The sequence below is a fragment of the Vanessa atalanta genome, chromosome 26, assembly GCF_905147765.1.
Source record: "Vanessa atalanta chromosome 26, ilVanAtal1.2, whole genome shotgun sequence".
Lineage (NCBI taxonomy): Eukaryota > Metazoa > Arthropoda > Insecta > Lepidoptera > Nymphalidae > Vanessa > Vanessa atalanta.
The window spans coordinates 6,569,568-6,589,417 of NC_061896.1; the positions used below are offsets into that span (position 1 = coordinate 6,569,568).

The 19,850-nt window shown below is 33.6% G+C and overlaps 1 protein-coding gene across 1 annotated transcript in view; it reads left to right on the plus strand.

Annotated features, from left to right (window-relative positions):
* The window catches only part of LOC125074075, a 99,044-nt gene extending 79,566 nt beyond the window's left edge, over positions 1 to 19,478 (plus strand). The window contains exons 15-19 of the mRNA XM_047685307.1: positions 14,412 to 14,514; positions 15,218 to 15,343; positions 15,846 to 15,945; positions 16,956 to 17,043; positions 17,698 to 19,478. Of these exons, the coding sequence (XP_047541263.1) occupies positions 14,412 to 14,514; positions 15,218 to 15,343; positions 15,846 to 15,945; positions 16,956 to 17,043; positions 17,698 to 17,880 (600 nt within the window). The 3' untranslated portion in view covers positions 17,881 to 19,478. The remainder of the gene's footprint in view (positions 1 to 14,411; positions 14,515 to 15,217; positions 15,344 to 15,845; positions 15,946 to 16,955; positions 17,044 to 17,697) is intronic.
* Positions 19,479 to 19,850: the final 372 nt, after the last annotated feature.

Consider the following 19,850-nt stretch of genomic DNA (forward strand, 5'->3'; position numbering starts at 1 on the left):
ACTTCTCTTCAAGGGTCTTCTCAGGTCAGGGTATTTTCTTTGCCGGACCGGTGGTAGTGTTTAATATGACATTCAATAAGTAAGTGCTTCTGCAGCTTCTGTAAAGAATTTAGAGTTTTGAGTCGAGTTCCAAATATAGGCTCAATTTAGTGGATCCAAGGTTTCAAAGGTTCAAACATAAATTTGGTGGATCCAAGGTTTGAATTCAGTACCTCTATTACCTCTATTACCTACATAACTAACGAGGCAGTTCCGAAGTTATTAATAAATCATTAGGTATTAAGAACGTGCATCTCAAGACTCCGTTGATGTCAATTAATTCCAGGAAACACCTTACACGGTCTTGTAAAGGAAATTCAACGCATCCGTGTACGAAGGAAACCATTCATCTATTCATAGTCTCAAAATAGACCGACAAATTGATTTTATTATTAGTAATTATAAACTTGGGTGGCGAGAGATTTAGAAAGGATGCATTATTGAGTTGGAATCGAGACAAATGTTTGTTTAATAAGCAGTAGTAATGGAAAATGTCTAATTAATATTAGTAATTGTGCTTACAATGAGGTATGTGAGAGGTCTTTACGATGAGAGAGCGCAGGCGTGAATCTTAACCGATGATTCCGAGTTCTAACCCGAGGCAACTAAACGTGAATTCATGAGCTGATTTTAGGACTCGGCGGTGAAGGAAAATATCGTAAGGGAACCTATACGTGGTGTATGAAAATCTGCTATCCACCATCAAGCATTGGAGCAATGTGGTGGAGTAAGCTCCTAACCTTATCCTGTAAAGGGTAGAGGTAGCTTTGCCAAACTTTGCCCAACTTTTTTTACATTGAGGTCTTAAATTATCGTTTTTTTGCAAAAAAAAATGTAGCCAATACGAGTCTTATCATTTGATAACGAACACGGCATATTTCAGTTGTTGGAAATAAACCAGATTTGATCGAGATTTCTTTTGTTCCGGCGATGAAAGATGAGTAACTACTCCACTTCGCGATCGTCTGATAAAACAATGTCAACATTCGCAATCGAATCGAAAGGTAATCGTTGCCGTTCAGCCGTTATCCTATTCTCCTAAAGATTAAATTTAGGTTTATTTATGTGAGGGGAAGTCGAAGTTGCATTGGAATAGATTCGATTTCGTATCGTATTCGTTATATGTTAGTTGAATTAAAATGTCAATATGTCTTGACCCCTTGGGTTATTGTCGTCCTAATGCAAGTGATAAGCTTAAAAGGAAGGGTAAATAGGAATATATACTATTAAATATGCCGAGATGGCTCAGTGGTTAGAACGCGTGCATCTTAACCGATGATTTCGGGTTCAAACCCAGGCAGGCACCACTGAATTTCCATGTGCTTAATTTGTGTTTATAATTCATCTCGTGCTCGGCGGTGAAGGAAAACATCGTGAGGAAACCTGCATGTGTCTAATTTCAACGAAATTTTACCACATGTGTATTCCGCCAACCCGCATTGGAACAGCGTGGTGGAATATGCTCCAAACCTTCTCCTCAATGGGAGAGGAGGCCTTTAGCCCAGCAGTGGGAAAATTTATAGGCTGCTAATGCTATTAAATATATTTAACAAAACAATTGGTCTCAAGATTGGAACATAATAATTTACGATTCGTGTTATATCCGACGACGAACCACCATCGCAGATCATGAGCTTACGTTATGTTAACGTGATGTTGAAATGCGTTAAACATTCTTATTTACATTGAGCGTCGCGTTATCAGCACGCGTTATCAGTTATCAGTACATATTTTTAGTATTCACACATACACTACCTTTGTTCCGCGTTATCACAGCAACTTCAAACATTAATGACTTCAACTGAAACTATTTAGTGTTAATGATTGAGTCATTTTTATTATATTTATGTTTTAAAATTTGTTAAGTTGTAATAAAATTAATTATTACCATTGTTTACGATTTTTTTTTAATTACTATGTAAACGCATTTGCATATTCGAGCTTATGTCGAATATTATGTGAGTATCTGTAGTTAGTTCCTTTAATTCGTGGTAGGGTTTTTTGCAAGCCCGTCTATATTAGACATTCTACTGGCAAACAGTAGTACTAAGTATTTCTGTATTCGGTATATGTCATAACATCTCAAGATGTGATATAAGGAATGGTTAATATTTCTTACAGTGCCAATGTAACGGCAGTTATGCCTACTTAGCATCAGGTAGAGCAATTGTCCGTCTACCTATTATGTTAAAATATATATATCTGGATTTAACTAGTTAAATGAATTACAATAAAATATTGATATACTTACTTAAAAAAATATATGGACTCAATTAGAATCGACATTAAATAAAACTAATTGCATCATTTAAATTTGTTTCTTTCAAAAAGTTAGCATTTTGGAAATATATTTTTCTGAAACTGTTTAAAAATGGAACTCAATACACGTGTTCGTAATTTTATTCTGTTCCAAAAACGTAACATATACTTTACCTCACGCGGCCAATGAAGATTCAATTCAAAATTCAGCAAAAAGAACGCTTATATTTAAAATTGGAATGCACTAAAATACTTGATGGATCGTTCATAAAAATCAAAGTACATCCCGAATACATCACCGACACGTCAAAGAGTATTAATCAAAAGCAATCTAGTTACCATTATAAAACTAAAAAATAACCTATTAAAAGATGACTATGGACGTAAACATTAATACAATCGGTGTTCGCCCACGATTTCAGAAAACTAAAATTAACTTTTAAATTATTCGTAGTGTCAGTGTAAAACCGGCTGGCATCGGGGCTAGTGTCAAGGTGCCATAAAAATATATTTTTAAATTAAAAAGTTGTTCTTGACGTTTCAGTTGGCGCGAAAAGTTTCGGTTGAAACGACGTGTTTTTTTTTAAGTACGATAATAAGTGACCGGAGTGCTTTTTTTTTGTGGTGTAAATTATTTCTGTGATTTACTTATCAATATAAAAAAAAAAAACAATTAATTTACTTTATAATAATGTCAAATAAGAATAATAATAATAATAAAAAAAATAAAAATGATGTATTTCCATAATAAACTTACAAAAACTTTTTTTTAATGATATAGTAACTTAATTATCTATGAATATACAAAAATAATTGTTTAATTATCGTGGTAATATTTATAAACAAATTCCAGATTCCGAAAGATTAAACAAACAATAATTCCTCCATCTTTATTGAGTTTCGCCATGTAGAAACTTGTAAACATTTTCATGCGTCAGTTCGATGAATTAAATAATACCAATTTAAAGAACGTGTCATTAATACGACAAAAAAAATAAAAAATATATAAGATATGTATTAACGAACACTCAAGCATTTTAAATGATATTATTACGCTTTTGTTTTATTTTATATCTATTAAATTAATTGCGCTATAAATATTATACTGCATCTATATATATATACATATATTTTAATAATAATTAATTTAATAAAATTATGAACTATAATCATGACGACTATTGTCGTCGAATTTAGAATTTTCTCAGAGTAATAATTATATTTATTAATAGGTAAAGACAAAAATGTCTGCGAAAGGTTTATATATATGTTACTGTAAAAGCTCGAACTAAGATAAATCTTAAGATTTTCCAGTAAAACCTAAGATTTACCGACATGAGTTGGTAAATGTAAGTAAATACTTACAAGTCGCCTCTTTATAATAAATATTATAAAGGGACGAATTTTACCATTCCAACCTAACCTAACATGTAAATCGTTTAAGTTTTATGGACATTTACCATTCATAATCGGTAAATCTTAAGTTTTACTGGAAAATCTTAAGATTTACCGTAGTTCGAGCTTTTACAGTAACATATATAAGAATACATTACTTTAGGAAGGATGTATATATACTCTTCGCAAAATCGGTATTGTATAACGAATACAATAAACCGTTACTCAGTGGAAGGCGTTTAATCATATTGTCTGGTAGATTATTAGTACGATGGTTTTGGCAAAGACCTTCGGCCAACTGTTCACTTTGCCATACTGTAGTGTTTATTACGCGGCTATTATATTGGTGCCAAATAGATGTTATACAGACCAATATTGTTGCATTTAATAATATCAAGTAATAAACAAAATAAATAAAATAACTGCTGTTTTGACCTTTTTGCAATACTTTACGAAACTAACAAATCTTGATACTTTTAGGATTTTTTTTTCATTTCATTAATGATTTGTAACATTGTCGAAGAAAACCTGACTTTAATTGTTTTACATTTGAATTACAAAACACACGAAATAACACTTTGTTTTAAATATTCGCTTGGTATGATAACGTTTCATAGTTCATCTGTACTGGTTAATGTTATACCTGTATAGATAAAAAAGTCGAATAGTGGAGCTCGATTACAATAAAATGAAATCATTTCGAACAGTATACTCTAAAGATGTTAGATTACGTTATCTCAATGAGGCTAAATAAAGGTATGAAAAAATTACCTGTCAAAAATAGTTGTATGTAGTCCATGGGTGTGTAATATCGTGTAATGAAATGGAATCTTATTCAGCTGGCCTGCAGTTAATCTCTCTGAAATTTCGTGCACGTAAACGGTAGAAAATAACAATAATAAACGACAACATCTACGTAATATTAAACCCGTCTCAATACGCATATTTGCGTTTCAGGCGTGTTACAGCCCACGTGACGCTTTTAAGCGACTGACATTAAAAACTTTTTTGTCTAATATTTAATATCATATAATTTAAGCAAACTGACTGTAAAATCATTATTTATTCTTTTGCACGCTCACAAACTTTCTTTCTGAAACTTTCTAAGGTTGACTGGTAGAGAATAATTTTAGTATTGAAACCTAAACACCTTAAAACCTAAACTAAACCTAAGCTGAACTTTTTTTAAAAGATATATTTCTCGCTGTCCAATAAAGTATAAATAATTATAAACAATGTCGGTACAAAGTGCATAACTCCTCATGACTTAATTCTAACCTGACTTCTGAAACTGTCTGTTTTAGTTAAAATTAAAACAGCCTAAACGCCTAAACAGAGGTTAAATTCTACGAACATGGTCACTATCCCAATCGAATCGAAACATAAATGTTCTCTATAGCTGTGTTCCAATCTAGATCGGCGTAGACGCCGTATAAAAAAAAGTCGTTTTCCGCCGTCTGTACGCTTAGATCTTTTAAACTGCGCAACGGATTTTAATGCGGTTGCGCTTTTCGTTAATAAACCGAGCTATTCAAGAGGTAAGTATGTATAATGCTTGGATGTTATGTTAGAGAAAAGCCGATAATATATTTACGTTTTACGTTTTTCTTCAATCTTAAAGTTGTAAATGTTACTGTTACTACATACTTCTTAGTATGTCACTGTATATTCGTATAATAATTGTTTGACGTCATCGGAAGAGACTAGCGTCTGAGACAGGCTCGGCCTAGTTCAGGCGCTTGTACTCATAGAATAAGTACATACAAATTGTAATATTATCCATAAGGTATAAAACATCCATGTACATTATTTGGTTTTGGTTTCAAATAAATAAATAAAATATACCCTTATTGTACCCGTGTGAACAAAAATCCAGTTTCGTTTCGATAGATGACTATTAATTGAAACTACTTTCTATTGAATTTCTTGCCGGTTCTTTTCGGAAGAATTTACTTTCCGAACCGGTGGTTGCTTTAAATTTAATTCAACAGTGTAACATGACGATTCAAAAGTGATTTTACGAGCCTACTTGGATAAAGAATATTTTGTTTTTGATTTTGATAGAAGTACCACTTAGATGTCCGAAAATCCACAACAACGCGATTTTTAAGACATTTTCTGCCTCGCACAACTACTCTTTGGAACCAGCTTGCGCCGGCGGTTTTTCCGAACCGATACGACTTGGGAACCTTCAAAAAAAGAGCGTACTCCTTCCTAAAAGGCCGGCACCTGCAACCTCCCTGGTGTTGCATGGGCGGTGATAATCACTTTCCATCAAGTGAGCCTCCTGCTCGTTTGCCCCCTATAACATATAAAAAAAGTTGGTTATAAAACAGTTCATAAACATTGCCAGTTCTATGATGGTACTGCGGTTGAAATGCGTCAGTAACGTTCAGGCGTTTTGTAGTTGTACTGCAGATCAGTCTATGATGATTGCAAACTATAGTAGATATATACGAACACAAGAATTTCGCCCAAACAAAATGAGCTAATTCCGACCATAGGCGATTCTAGTAATAATTATTGTAAATAAGCATTATCAAATATTTGTTTCGATGAATATACTCGTACATCGAATTGTTTCTCTAAGGGCGGTTCTTTACCGAGTGCATTCGCGTATCGTCTATACTGTAAATACATTTTCGTATTGCCATAATTACTTTCAAAATGCTGTTACATTTAAATCACGGACAAAATCGTTTTAATTATTTGTATAGATGTAAAAAAGCCGTAGTTTCTCTGGTCAGATCCTGACCAAAGCCGTCCCCACTCCTAGCACAATCTTTAAGCTGAATCGTAGGGGTAAATATGAATATTATTAATTCCTTATAAATAGGTATTGATATATTTTTAATATATCTATCCAAAATAGATAAAATATTATAAAAGCGAAAGCTTGTAACGTATGGATGTTTGTTACTCTTTCACGCAAAAACTACTGAATGGATTTTAGTGAAACTTTACAATAATATAGCTTATACATCAGAATAACACACAGGCTATAATTTATAAAGATATTGTGTGAATAATACCTGAATGAAGTCGCGGTCGAAATTTAGTTCAAAATTTTGTAAGAAAAGTTAAATTATTGGTCCTCTTTTGCATCTATGACATAACACCAGCATAAAGATCATCCAGCTGACTAGTTATCCTTAACGCAATCCGATTTGGCAAGAAAATGAAAACTTCACACTGAACGATGAAATTTTTTATTACTTGTAACGGTGAGGAATCTTGACGTAACAATCGGAATGACCTTGAGAATGGACGTCTGACGCACCCCGCGGTAATGTTGGATCATTTAAATGTATCACTCGACATCAAAAGCGTTGTAAATTATTTCAAATCGTCTCGTTTTTTTTTTTCAAAAGAAAGCGCCATTTTTCGAACATTTTCCAAACATTCGAGATAAAACTTCTTTTTTTTTATGGCATTGGTTGGTGGACGAGCATATGGGCCACCTGATGTTAAGTGGTCACCACCGCCCATAGACATTAATTTAAGATATATGCAGGCTGGGCAAACGTGCCAACTTATAGTAACCACCACCTCCCATAGACATTGGCGCTGTCAGACAGTAACCATTCCTTACACCGCTAATGCGCCACCAACCTTACGAGCTATGATGTTATGTACCTTGTGCCTGTACAATGGCTCACTCACCCTTCTAACCTGAACATGAAAATACTGAGTATTGCTGTTTGGCGGTAGAAGTTTGGTGATGAGTGGGTGACCCAGACGGACTTGAAAAAGTCCTACCACTAACTAGCAGACAAAACGATTTGTTTATTTATTGTTATTTTTAATTTAATTTCAAATAATATAAATTTATTGTTGTCTGTTTTTTTTTAATCCATAATTTTATCATACAATTTTCTTTATTAATAATAATTTATGAACGAAGCCGAGGCGCGTCGCTTGTACATAATATTTATATCGTTTTTGCTCCAACATCGGGTTTCAAGCAATGAAATTGCCACTAAAACGATGAGAATAATTTCAATTCAGTTTCGAAAATGTTAAACGATCTTTGATATCATGCATTTGGCAAGGGCGTGGGACGGATAACATTTATCGCTCTTGGTAGACTGGTTGGCTGTTAACGGAGAATAACTTTGCGATATTTTGATCGTTTTTTAAAACATATGCTCAAAACTTTTAGATAAACAATTATATTGAAGAAAAAAAACAAACTAAAATTCCTTAATTCATTATAGAAGCATTACACTTACTTATTGATTGTCAAATTAAACATTACCAACGGTGCGGAAAAGAAAATACTCTGACCTGAGAATAATCCGCGTAAGAAACTCAACGGGTCTTCTTTTTTCAATTGTAGGATTTCCTAGCGTTTCAGTTGGCGCGAAAAGACAGACATTCCTGACTAATCATTCAATATGAAAATGATTAGTCAGGAAGCGATCGTTTCATTCCCAAGGCGTGCTGTCAATCATAAACTCACAATTATATATTTAACTATATAACCTTTAAGACAAGCGTTCTTTCCAAAAAAAAAAAATGTCAACAGGGGCATTTTGAACGCTTTCTAGGTTCCTGTTGTGGAACCGTATACATTAACTCACAAAAAAGGTTACTAAGTCTATACAGTCGAATGACAGGAGTATTTAAATACTGGAAGTACTGGAGACTTTAAATAAAAAATATTGCGTTTGTTCCTTGTACAAATGCTATGAGTATCATATTTTCTCATAATTTTAAAATGTTATTGGCCATAAGCTCTGTCATCGCGGTATGCACGACATGAACAAGCGATCCAGTGATGTACCTAATAGACGGAGTAGGTACCGCTGTTTTTAGTGGGTATGCCGGTGTGCTGGAGCGCAACGAGCGTTTTAGATGCCGGCGAGTACCACGTTCTCCCCCCTTTATGTAGAGGAAACTCGTAAGAGCGTTTTATCAGCGAGAAAAATGACAAAACCTATTCGTATTCCAAATTATATCCAAATCGCTCCAGCCTTTTTCCGTGATCTAATAACTAACATACAAACTTTACCTTTTATAATATTAGTAGAAATATTGTCGTTATTGAATAGGAAACAAGTTATCAAATGGGAAATCTATTACAAGATATGTTCCGTTAGTATATATATATTTTTATACTTGTACCTAATCTCGGCCATGTTTAATACGGTATGTGTCAAACCTATTATAAAATTTGCGAATCTAACCTCCAAATTAAAAATATACTTTATTCAAGGTAGCTTTGAAGATCATGTTTACAATTATTATGTTTACGGGAGATAACCTACATATGCACATCTTAAAATTATTTATAGAATATTATAAAGCATTAGTAATGTTGTTTCAAATTTAGGTTATTTTTTTTTTCAATAGGTTACGTTGGTAGGGGCTGGTTTATGTATGTGGTCGCCAACGTCCACAGACATTGGCGCTATAAGAAATATTAATCATCTCCAATGCGTAACCAACATTGGGAGCTATGAAGCTTATAAAGCCTTGTGTCTTTAATTACACCGGCTCATTTGCTCTTTTAAACTGGAATTAATTAGTAGTGCTTAGCAGTAAAATAAGTGATGGTACCTGCCTAGTCGAGTTTCGATAAAGCCCTACCAACAAGTTTATTTTGAACTTGGCATAGTTTTTTGGTTGGCACAATTTTCGTCAAATTTCAATTCGATGTTACACAAATTCTCAAAAACACGTACGATAATATTATATTACTTTAATCACGAGAAACACGTGAAATTAACACATTAAAAATAATAATAAATTAAAACGTAATAAAACTCTATATCCCAGCAATAATAACTGTTTACATGCAAGATTTTAATTTCTATATTACGAGTGTAAAATAAATTTTATGTCGCGTAGGTGTGGCGGTGACTTAAATAATTTGTACAGATTTTCGCATCTGATGTTTACGGGTTAAGCGATCGCACATTACAGAATTATAGCTGTGAAGTCGATAGCCGATGTTTTAGTGGATATTCGGATACATACCTCTATTATATAAATAGGATTTTATATGACAACCGCGATGACAATCAGACGGCGCCATTGTGTTTTTCAAAATATAAATAAATAAATCAATATTTCGCTTTTATATTTATATATGCGTAATGTACTTAATTCAAGTAGGTGAGTATTCCCATTTTGTTAAAAACATCCCGAAGGGAGTCTCTTGATCAAAGATTATAAATAGGACCGGTCGAGATCTTGAATAATATAATCTGTGACATTCATTATGGATTCGTGAAGCAATGACTTTTTGAATGTCGGCGAAATTACGATCAGAACTCTGAAAGTATACATATATGTTAATAGATAAGTTATTTAAGAATATAATTATATTATACATAAATATATGATAATGGAGAACAGTAAGGCTCCGCTCAGTAACTCACCGCAGGACACGAGCGGGAAATGTCAGAACAGTAAGTGACATGTGTCATTGACTATAATAATTATAAAATAGATAGGATACATATATCAAGATGGCGTATCACTGTAAGTCAGTTGTCAACATTTGTGACGAGTGAGATACGAAGTGAATTCTTACAGAGTCGCAATGTCGTGTCGCTATTTAACAAATCACATGGAATATGTATATGTCAGGTGTGTTTGTCTTTAGTCCTTTGGAATAATGTAGACAAAATCTCCAATAAATATAAGTAATTGAGTGCTGACAGCGTTAATAGCTAATTATATTAGTTAAGCGATATATTAATATTTAGGAAGATTCTAATACATGTTTTCCCACGCACGTTTCCTGTAGGGTGACAACGTTTTGCGTTCATGCCAGCTGGACACGATTCACCTGAAATTCGTTACAACTAATCTCTAGAGAAATATTTACTTTAAATTGTTTTCTTATAATAATAAATACATTAACACGATAAAAATAAAACATATATTTTTTATATAATATTTAATATAGTTGCGTAAATTGTCGTTGCGTTTCGAATACTATTAGCGAGTTATTTGTGTTTTATAAAAGTGACTGTGTCATTTGCAGTTTCGAAATTTTTAGTTTAGACCTTAGGCGTAATTCCCATTAGTCGGTGTTTGGGTGATGGCAGTGTTTTCACTCCAGTGCCTTACAAAACACGTAAAGCCATTGGTCCAGATCTCCTTCACAGTGATGATGGATTACTATCCACTTGGATTCTTAGAGTAAATTAATAGTAGAGGACGTTTGAATGTGGCACCGGTAAGCGAGAAGTTACATGGAAGCCGGCTGTCATGGTATGGGCATGTTATGCGGAGGAATGAGGATCATGTTGTGAGGAAGGTCTTGAGCAACGTGGATGGATGAAGGGGTTAGAGGAAGGGGCGACCAAAGAAACGATGGATGGATTGTGTGAAAGACCATATGGCTGGAAAGAATGTTACTTGTGAGATGACGTCAGGCAGAGATGCTGCGCCGAGCCCAAAGAAAATTGGGATAAGGGCACGAGGATGATGATGTATAGTGCGCTACGTGTCCTGTGCAGTTGGCTAGTTGAATTGAGCACCTTGGTCGAAATCAGTCAGGAGACAGAATGAGAAAATAGTATCCCTGTATAGAAATACTTGTGCAGTATTATTTCATTTGCAATCCAAGTATTGAGATTGTGATGCTGCTTGGAAATAAAATGCAGGCATATTGAAATATCTTAATTAAATTATTAAATTTAATAAATAATATGATATAATAACGGCACGAGTAGCACATATGTGGAGCACTTATAATAATATTAAAATATATATATATACATACATAACTCCTGCACAGGTCTCTCTTTTTAATGGTGGCCTGTAATCGATCAGAGGGTCAATTCTACTGAAGTATATCGAATATGATACGTTCCCGATTCTACTCCAATCGTTCGACTGGCTTCCTCTTAAAAAAAACTCAGATTGATTGTAACCAATATGTTGTTCAAATTTAACTTCGACCGGACCGCAACTGTATCGTGTTATACGAATAGGGAAACGGCTGAATGGCAGCGATTCAATTGTGATAAAGTGTCAAAAAAAAAAACAAAATCAAAATATACTTCATTCAAGTAGGATTTTACAAGCACTTTTGAATCGTCATTTAACAAACTATTTAAAGTAAAGCTGCCACCGGTTCGGAATGTAGATTCTACCGAGAAGAACCGGCAAGAAACTCAGTAGTTACTCTTGACTAACTGAGTAACTACTGAGTTTCTTGCCTTGCATCTCTGTCAATTTGTTAGAAGAATAGCCCAGTTATCTGTCTAAGAGGGAAAATGTCGACCTCTTCCACCCTACTGGCGGCAATAAACGCGACCATATTTTCTATGTTAAATATTCCAGCAGTGCGCCTCAAGCTGTTTATTTTCCGTGACGCTTAATTTTACAGCTATTACGATCTTTCGCTTCGCACGGTAGGTGTGTCCGATACCTAATTCGTTACGCGACGAAATATTTTCACAGCGGTATTTCTGTCAGAAAATACACTACGCATCGCCAGCCGCGTTGTGTTTGTAATAAATTGTTTTAATATATATTTTTTACCGATAAAACGTGAGTTTTTAAATTATTCTCTCCGCCATGTGTCGGTAAAGGAATGTTGTTTACACGATAACGAGTCGAAATTTAGCCACTTATGTTGATCACGTGCTTATTCATACGGGTTTGATAGGTAGGCGGGCAGAATTACCCTCATGGTAAGTGGTCACCAACATTGGCTCTGTAAGATATATTAACCATGCCTTACTTCAACTTGGGAACTACGACGTTATGCCCCTTGTGCCTGTAGTGACACTGTCTCACTTAACCTTCCAACCGGAACAAACCATACTAAATATTGTTATTGGCGGTAGAATATATTATGAGTGGGTGGTACCTACAAAGACGGGTTTGCGCAAAACCCTACCACCAATTAAACTAATTGCCACCTATGTGTTACGTTAGGCTATGAGCTCTTTTCCAAATATTATAATAATGAAAAAAAAAAGACCCGCTGAGTTTCTTTCGCCGGTTCTTCTCAGGTCAGGGTGTTCCTTTTTCCAAACCGGTGGTAGTGCTTCATTTGAACATCAATAAGTAAGTGCTTCTATGTTGAATAAAGGAAGTTTAAGTTTATCATCCAAATCCCTTCAGCGTGTTTGTGTAACAAACACCACAACGTACGGACTTTCACATTTATAATATACGTGGGATTATTTTTACACTTGAAGGTTTCGTGTGTATACCGCGAGTGCTATTCGCGTGTCTTCGTTGCTTTGTTAGACGCGATGCGAAGCGCGTAAACAACTAATAATAAATGTTTAACGGCTGTTTGGTTGAATACTTCCCTTTTTATCATCATTGTTTTTTCATTCGAAAGAAGAAGACAGCATCTTTTAACTAATCACCTGCTGTTAGACAAGAATTTAGAAATGAGATTTAAAATTAATTGTTGGTGAAATTGGTTGAAGCCAAAATCTTTGTTGAAAGAACAAGAAAGTCTGAGTCTTTGGTAGGAAAAATAGATATTTTTCATCCGGGGGACGCCCGCATTGTTATTGGTTAAATCTGTTGGAAATTAAGCCACAGATCACAAATAGCAATAATTTAACCTAAACATTATCTAACATGACACTTACTATACAATTATTCAATACAATTATTTTACTTAAGTATATAATAATAAAGTATATAAACATATGTAAAAAATATATTGACATGAAATAGTTCGGAAGACGTCGTTATTATAAAACCGTAAAATTTTAAACAAGGAACATTAGTGCTTAAAGGTTATCCAAATAAAAAAAAATTATTGAACATAAATGAGTGCTGCATTATGTCTGTGTGGCTTACACTGATAAAAAGTTCGCGCTGGGGCCTCGATAATTGTGCACCGAAACCCTTATTCGTAAGTATGCATTGCAGCAAGACATATTAGTAACTTAGAGCCGAGATGGTCCAGTGGCTAGAACGCGCACATCTTAACCGATGATTGCGGGTTCAAACACCGCTGAATTTTCAAGTGCTTAATTGCATCGTGATGAAACCTGAATGTGTCTAATTTCAACGAAATTCTGCCACATGTGTATTCCACCAAGTGGAGCAGAGTGGTGGAATATGCTCCTAACCTTCTCCCCAAAAGGGAGAAGGGCTTAGCCCAGCGGTGGGAAATTTGCAGGCTGTTAATGTTAAAATGTTAATGTTTCTTACGTTTTACAAATTCGTATGGTTGTTTCAGCTATCGTTTAACGTTAAGATATCGAATGAAAAGTAAAAAAATAAGTGATTTAAATGTGGTCTTTCTTGTGGTTGTACAGATAAATATATATTATTATTTTTTAAATATATTAATAATTATATTATAATCAGGTGATCGGAATCAGGAGACTGAGATATAATGTATGTATTTATTGAATTTTAGAGTTAATTTAATATAGAAAAAGGTTTTTAGTAGGTATTGACAAAAATACGTGATCACATATATAGTACGAAGTTACGAATATAAGCACCCACGATATACAGTATATAGCATTTTAAAAGGAGTAAATGAATCTTATATTATTTTTAACGGATTTAAATTGTACAATTTTCAAAGGTATTTTTAAATATTGTCAAAATATTAAATTTTTCTTATGTAAGTTTTGACTTTGTATTTTGACGGTTCTAATCAAGTCCTTTTTAAATTAGTTATAATAAAATTTTAACTATAAACAAAATACAATTTGTCCGTCGTTCTGAGTTCATCATTGTAAGGTTTTTATATTGTATTTTTCTCGCAGCTTCAAGTTCGAAACTCTCGCACCGAGTCCACAGAGGATGACAAGCGAAGCGATGACAGTCGTCCCCTCAGCCACGCATCGGACTTCAGCAGAGATAATATATGTGAGTTTACTCATGTATTATATCCTTTGTTATATAGTTCATGGTTTGTCGTGAACTGACAATGGACTTGGGTTCAAATTCCGGTTCGTTCCAATAAAAAAGGAAAATTTTAACGTCTGTAAATTTACATATAATGAAAAAGAATCTTCTATATATATATATATATTAAAATGAATTTCACTTGGTCATGTTATAAATAAAATTGACTTTATCGATCTTATAAGTTTTCTAATACTTTGTAGAAGATTCTTACAGAAAGATGTATAATTTAAGAACAGTGACTACGAGCCATATATAATATGAGTAATTTTTATATCGTTTTAAAAGCGTCAACGTCAGCGTTTACGGGCCGCCTAGCGATGTAAAAAGTCGCAGGATCGTTCCTGACCCCTTGGGCTGTTGTCGTACCCACTGATAACACAACCTTAAAAGGAATATTAGTAATTCCTTAATTAATTATGGGATGCTATTATTTAAAAAAAAACATACGCACATAAACTAATAAATAAATAAATCTTAACGTTATTTATTACCTATTTAATATTTTATTGCTAAGTGCATTTTACATTTTCTTTAATAACAAACTACACCCGAAGCCGTTCCTTGTATCTAATAAATTAGGAACAATTTGTACGTTAAAATGTAAACATGTTATGTAGAAAGTTTAAGCTCTAAAAATAAATAATGTTATGTGTATTTTCAGTATCGGCTGGCAACGCACCGCGTCGCAGCCGTCGCGGTATTGCCAACGAATGGCAGAGACCGCTCACGCGATACTTGCCGGTGGACCGCGACGACTTCGATCTACGGAGACATGTTGAATCCGCAGGTATATAGATACATGTACTATATATATATATATATATATATAAAGCTTTGAACGCAGTTATGTCTGAAATACCGTTTATTTTAAAGAAAGCAGTAAGATTCGGTTAGAAATCACTTCGTATCTTTGTGATACGCTATTTTGATCTGTGTATCTAATAAAATTAATAAAAAAATTTAACGTCACGCTCCGACCCCACGGGATGACCCAAGTAACGTTAAATGTTAAATTTTACTTGTTGATACCCACTCATCAAATATTCTACCGCCAAATAACAGTGCTCTGTATTGTTGTGTTCCGGTTAGAAGGATGAGTGAGCCAGTGGAATCACAGGCACAAGGGACATAACATCTTAGTTCCCGAGGTTGAACGCTACCCTCTTTTTTAGTTCAATATAGATACTATTTCGTACTTTTTATGCCAGTTACGTGTTTTTTTTTTTTTTATTTTCTCTTTTTTTATCGGCTTTGTGGTCTCGTTGTTATGTTTTATCGTATCGATCCAGGACATCAAATCGAGTTGTGCCCCTACGTGACGGTCAACTCGACTTCCTGTCGCGGCTACTTGCACAAGTTGGGGGCAAAGTTCCACACCTGGTCCAAAAGGTTCGTACACATGTTTGACGATTATAAACGATATTTATATTGTATTTTTTTTTTTATAAAATGCAGCTGGAACAAGGAGATATTCGTTCTGGTAATCGAATCACTTGATCTCTCATTGTATAATTTCTCTTTCTTTAGCCTCTGCATTTATTCTTCAAATAGATTAGTACGAGCTGCCCAAAACTCTTTGTAATTTCGGTAGCAATCTTTGTCACCCGGAACCCAAAACCCAGGACTGTCCTGAGATGTGTGTTATGTATTCAGATGTCTGACCCGTATCCTCTGGTTTCCGTATATATTTTGGTGTCACAGCAATCGTTCCCGGTAATCCGGCCCTTGGCTAATTGACAATCTTCGCCAATGTAGATAATGCATGATAGAGCTGGTTACAACTTGTAAGCGCCTTAGCGATTTAACGACCTCCGTGGTCGGGTAGTGTGTACACCGGTTTTTATGGATACGCAACTCCGAGGACACGGGTTCGATTCCCGGCCGAGTCGATGTAGAAAAAAAGTTCATTAGTTTTCTATGTTGTCTTGAGTTGGGCTTGTGGTACCGTCGTTATTTCTGATTTTCCATAACACAAGTGCTTTAGCTAATTACATTGGGATCAGAGTAATGTATGTGACGTTGTCCAATATTTATTATTATTCTGATTGCTTAGTTTGAATTTTACTACATGTGAAAGTAGATTGGTAGGGAGTATGATCGGTACTTCAGAGTATAACATGATTCCATATGTAATTTGTCGGATTACGAGGAACTCTTTTGTAAAAAAGTCCGAAATATAGGAACTCCTAGGCACTACTCTATAATCCGACAAATTCAATAGTCCGACACTACCCTCCAGAACGTTTGTCGGATCCACTGTTCTATAATTGGTCGACCTGTTATTGTTTTAATTTTGCTTCTACCGAAGTGATCTCTATTTATATTCGATATGTTTATTAACTGTAAGTATAGAATCGTAAAAGCTGTTAATTACAAGTAAAACCGTTAACGTTTTCTAGGTGGTTCGTTTTCGATAGAGAAACGAAAACGTTCGTCTACTACTGGGACAAGAGCGAGAAGAAACCGCGTGGCGGCGCTTACTTCCAGGTATTATTGTAATAAGTTTCACTTCATAATTCCACAATTTTATATATTTGTATGAGATGAGCCACTTTGGAATTCGTCTGGAAAAACGTCACAAGTAAAAATTTTTACGATATTTTTTTCCTTGAACGTCGAACATGAGATTAAATTGTCGTATGGATAACTTTTAAGTCTTCGATTTGAAGTACCAAACTTCTGTTAAAGATCTACTTATTCTGTTAACTTAATTACCGTTTTTTATGTATTTATATATTGTCTAATATGTAGAGTGTTCAATTTGTACTCAAATCAAAATAAAAAATACTTTATTCAAGTAGGCTTTGACAAGCACTTTTGAATTTTACAAACTATATTAAATGAAGTTACCACCGGTTCGGAATCTAGATTCTACTGAGAATACCGGGAGAAACTCAGTTCACAACTTCTTTACTTTTTCAATATTTAACATACAAAGTTATGTTAGTTAAATTAATTAACATGTGTATATAATACATCCTGCCAACATCCTGGAATTCAACAAGTAGCTCCACGCTTTTTTATCATCTATACATTCTTGTATTGAATAATATGTAGTAGTTTTTACAAATGATTTTGTAATTTAAGAATAATAAAAATAATTTATGATTTAAGAAAGTTATAAAAACAAATTGTTTACAGGTTATTGAAGAAGTCTATCTTGATCATGGCAACACATCGAAATCTCCGAACCCACAGACAACATTCATCGTGAAGACGCGCCAGAGACGGTATTATTTAATGGCGCCCTCTGGAGAAGCTGCCAGAATATGGATAGATGTCATATTCACCGGAGCCCAAGGGTACACTGAGTATTTAGAATAAAAAACGAAAATAAAAACTTGGTGTGACTTTGTGGGATATGGCCAATATGGCGGCGTACATCAGCCATATTCCGTATGGCAACTATGCCATATTTTATAAGGGGTTCTATAGAAATAATCTCAGATAACGTTATTTCGATTTGCTTTTTCAATATTTGTTGGGATATAAATAATATGGCTATTCTTAATGCCACGAATATGGCTATGGCAATGTTTATGGCATACGGTCACAAACTTCAATTTCAATTTTGATATATCTACTTGACATGTAAGGTTTTTGAAATGTTGTTCAATTTCAAATAAATTTTTAAACAGCAACACTGATAGTGTTGCCATTTTTGTACTAAATATACAATTTTGTATATAATATTGTATACGTTTTATATACAGAATTTGTGTAGTCGTTCAATGAATTTTGCGTTATGATTTTTGAATGAGTGAAAAGATACTCTTAAAAGTACATAATTGTTTCGTGATATTTTATTTTAATTAAAAGTATATTTTATTTCCAATTATAATATCGATTCGTTTGAATTTAATCGATTAATTTTGTAATCGATTTTAATTACATAAACGAAGGTAGAGCTGATATAAGTACTGACATGTGTGTCGGATTTATAATTGATTCTACTAACACTGCGTTATTCTGATCCGATAAAAAAATCGAACGTCGTATAAAAAAGTTAACGACGATTCGGATAATTTTAGCTAACAGTTTTGTATCGCGTCGTCGCTTAAAGTGTAGACACGAGATGTATCGAGAAAAAAACCAGCAGCTGGAAAGCGCTGTAACTGCTGGTTTGAAATAATTCAATATAATTTATCCTCTGTAGTAAACTAGATTATGAAATGGAATTGAAGATGATAATATTTTAGACAATAATCTGTGCCAATTCCCTAATTAAATGTAATGGCAACTATTTTTATACAATTATTGGTGAATATCGGTGCCTTGTGGAAGACTGAAGACAAATTAATTACCATTTTTTTACATATTTGTATATACATATATTATGAAATTGTGTGGTTAAAATGCAAGTTTTAATATTATTTTTTCATATTTATAAATTATATAGGAATATAGATCGCATTAAATCCTTCGTGCACGCTTATTAATTAGTTATATTAATAATGTTACCATATGAAAAATACTGGCAACTTTACATTGCTTCTAAAATCGAATAAATTAAAAAAGTATATAACTATATTATAAACCATTGCTGTATTTTTTTTAATATCGAAGGTACAGTTACTTAATAATTTGTAAATACGTCCACAGCATGTTTCTATAGATAAAGAATAATCTTTATAGGTTAAAAAAACATCTCATTAGAAATATATTGTGACTGTGCCCTCAAGTTTTACTTATTACTTTGTTTTTAATCATTTTATAATGCATTTACCTTTCACGTTAATTGTAACATAAGTACAAAACGTAATTTTCATTACGAATCTAATACCAGTGTAAAAACTTTATTTTTTAAGGCTTGCAACATTATTTTAGCTGTATTATAAGTAACGGCTGATACCAATATTTAAGTGTAAGGTCACATTATCTTAACGAAATTAATAAATCATTTAATAAAAATATTAATAATATTAATTGTTTTTTTTTTTGTGGTTTTTAAATTACACAATAAATTTTATATTCGTACCTTTATAAAATTTAAAGCTTGCTATTCATGGTCACTGGCCAAGAAAAAGGTAAGTACTTATAAGCATTACTATAAAAGGTGTCCCAACCCTGGCAATACTCTGATAACTAAAGTAGATATTGTGTTTTAATAATATCAAAAACAAATCAAGACTAAGTATTCTTAGTTCGAAGATTTCTTTCAAGTAAGTACTAGAAATGATGTCCTTCTGACCGACATCAACCACGATACACTCAAAACAGATTATAACTACCGTGTAGTTATATTATAATGCACAAATCTCTGCGCAAACTCTGTTTCCTGTGCTTAATATTCT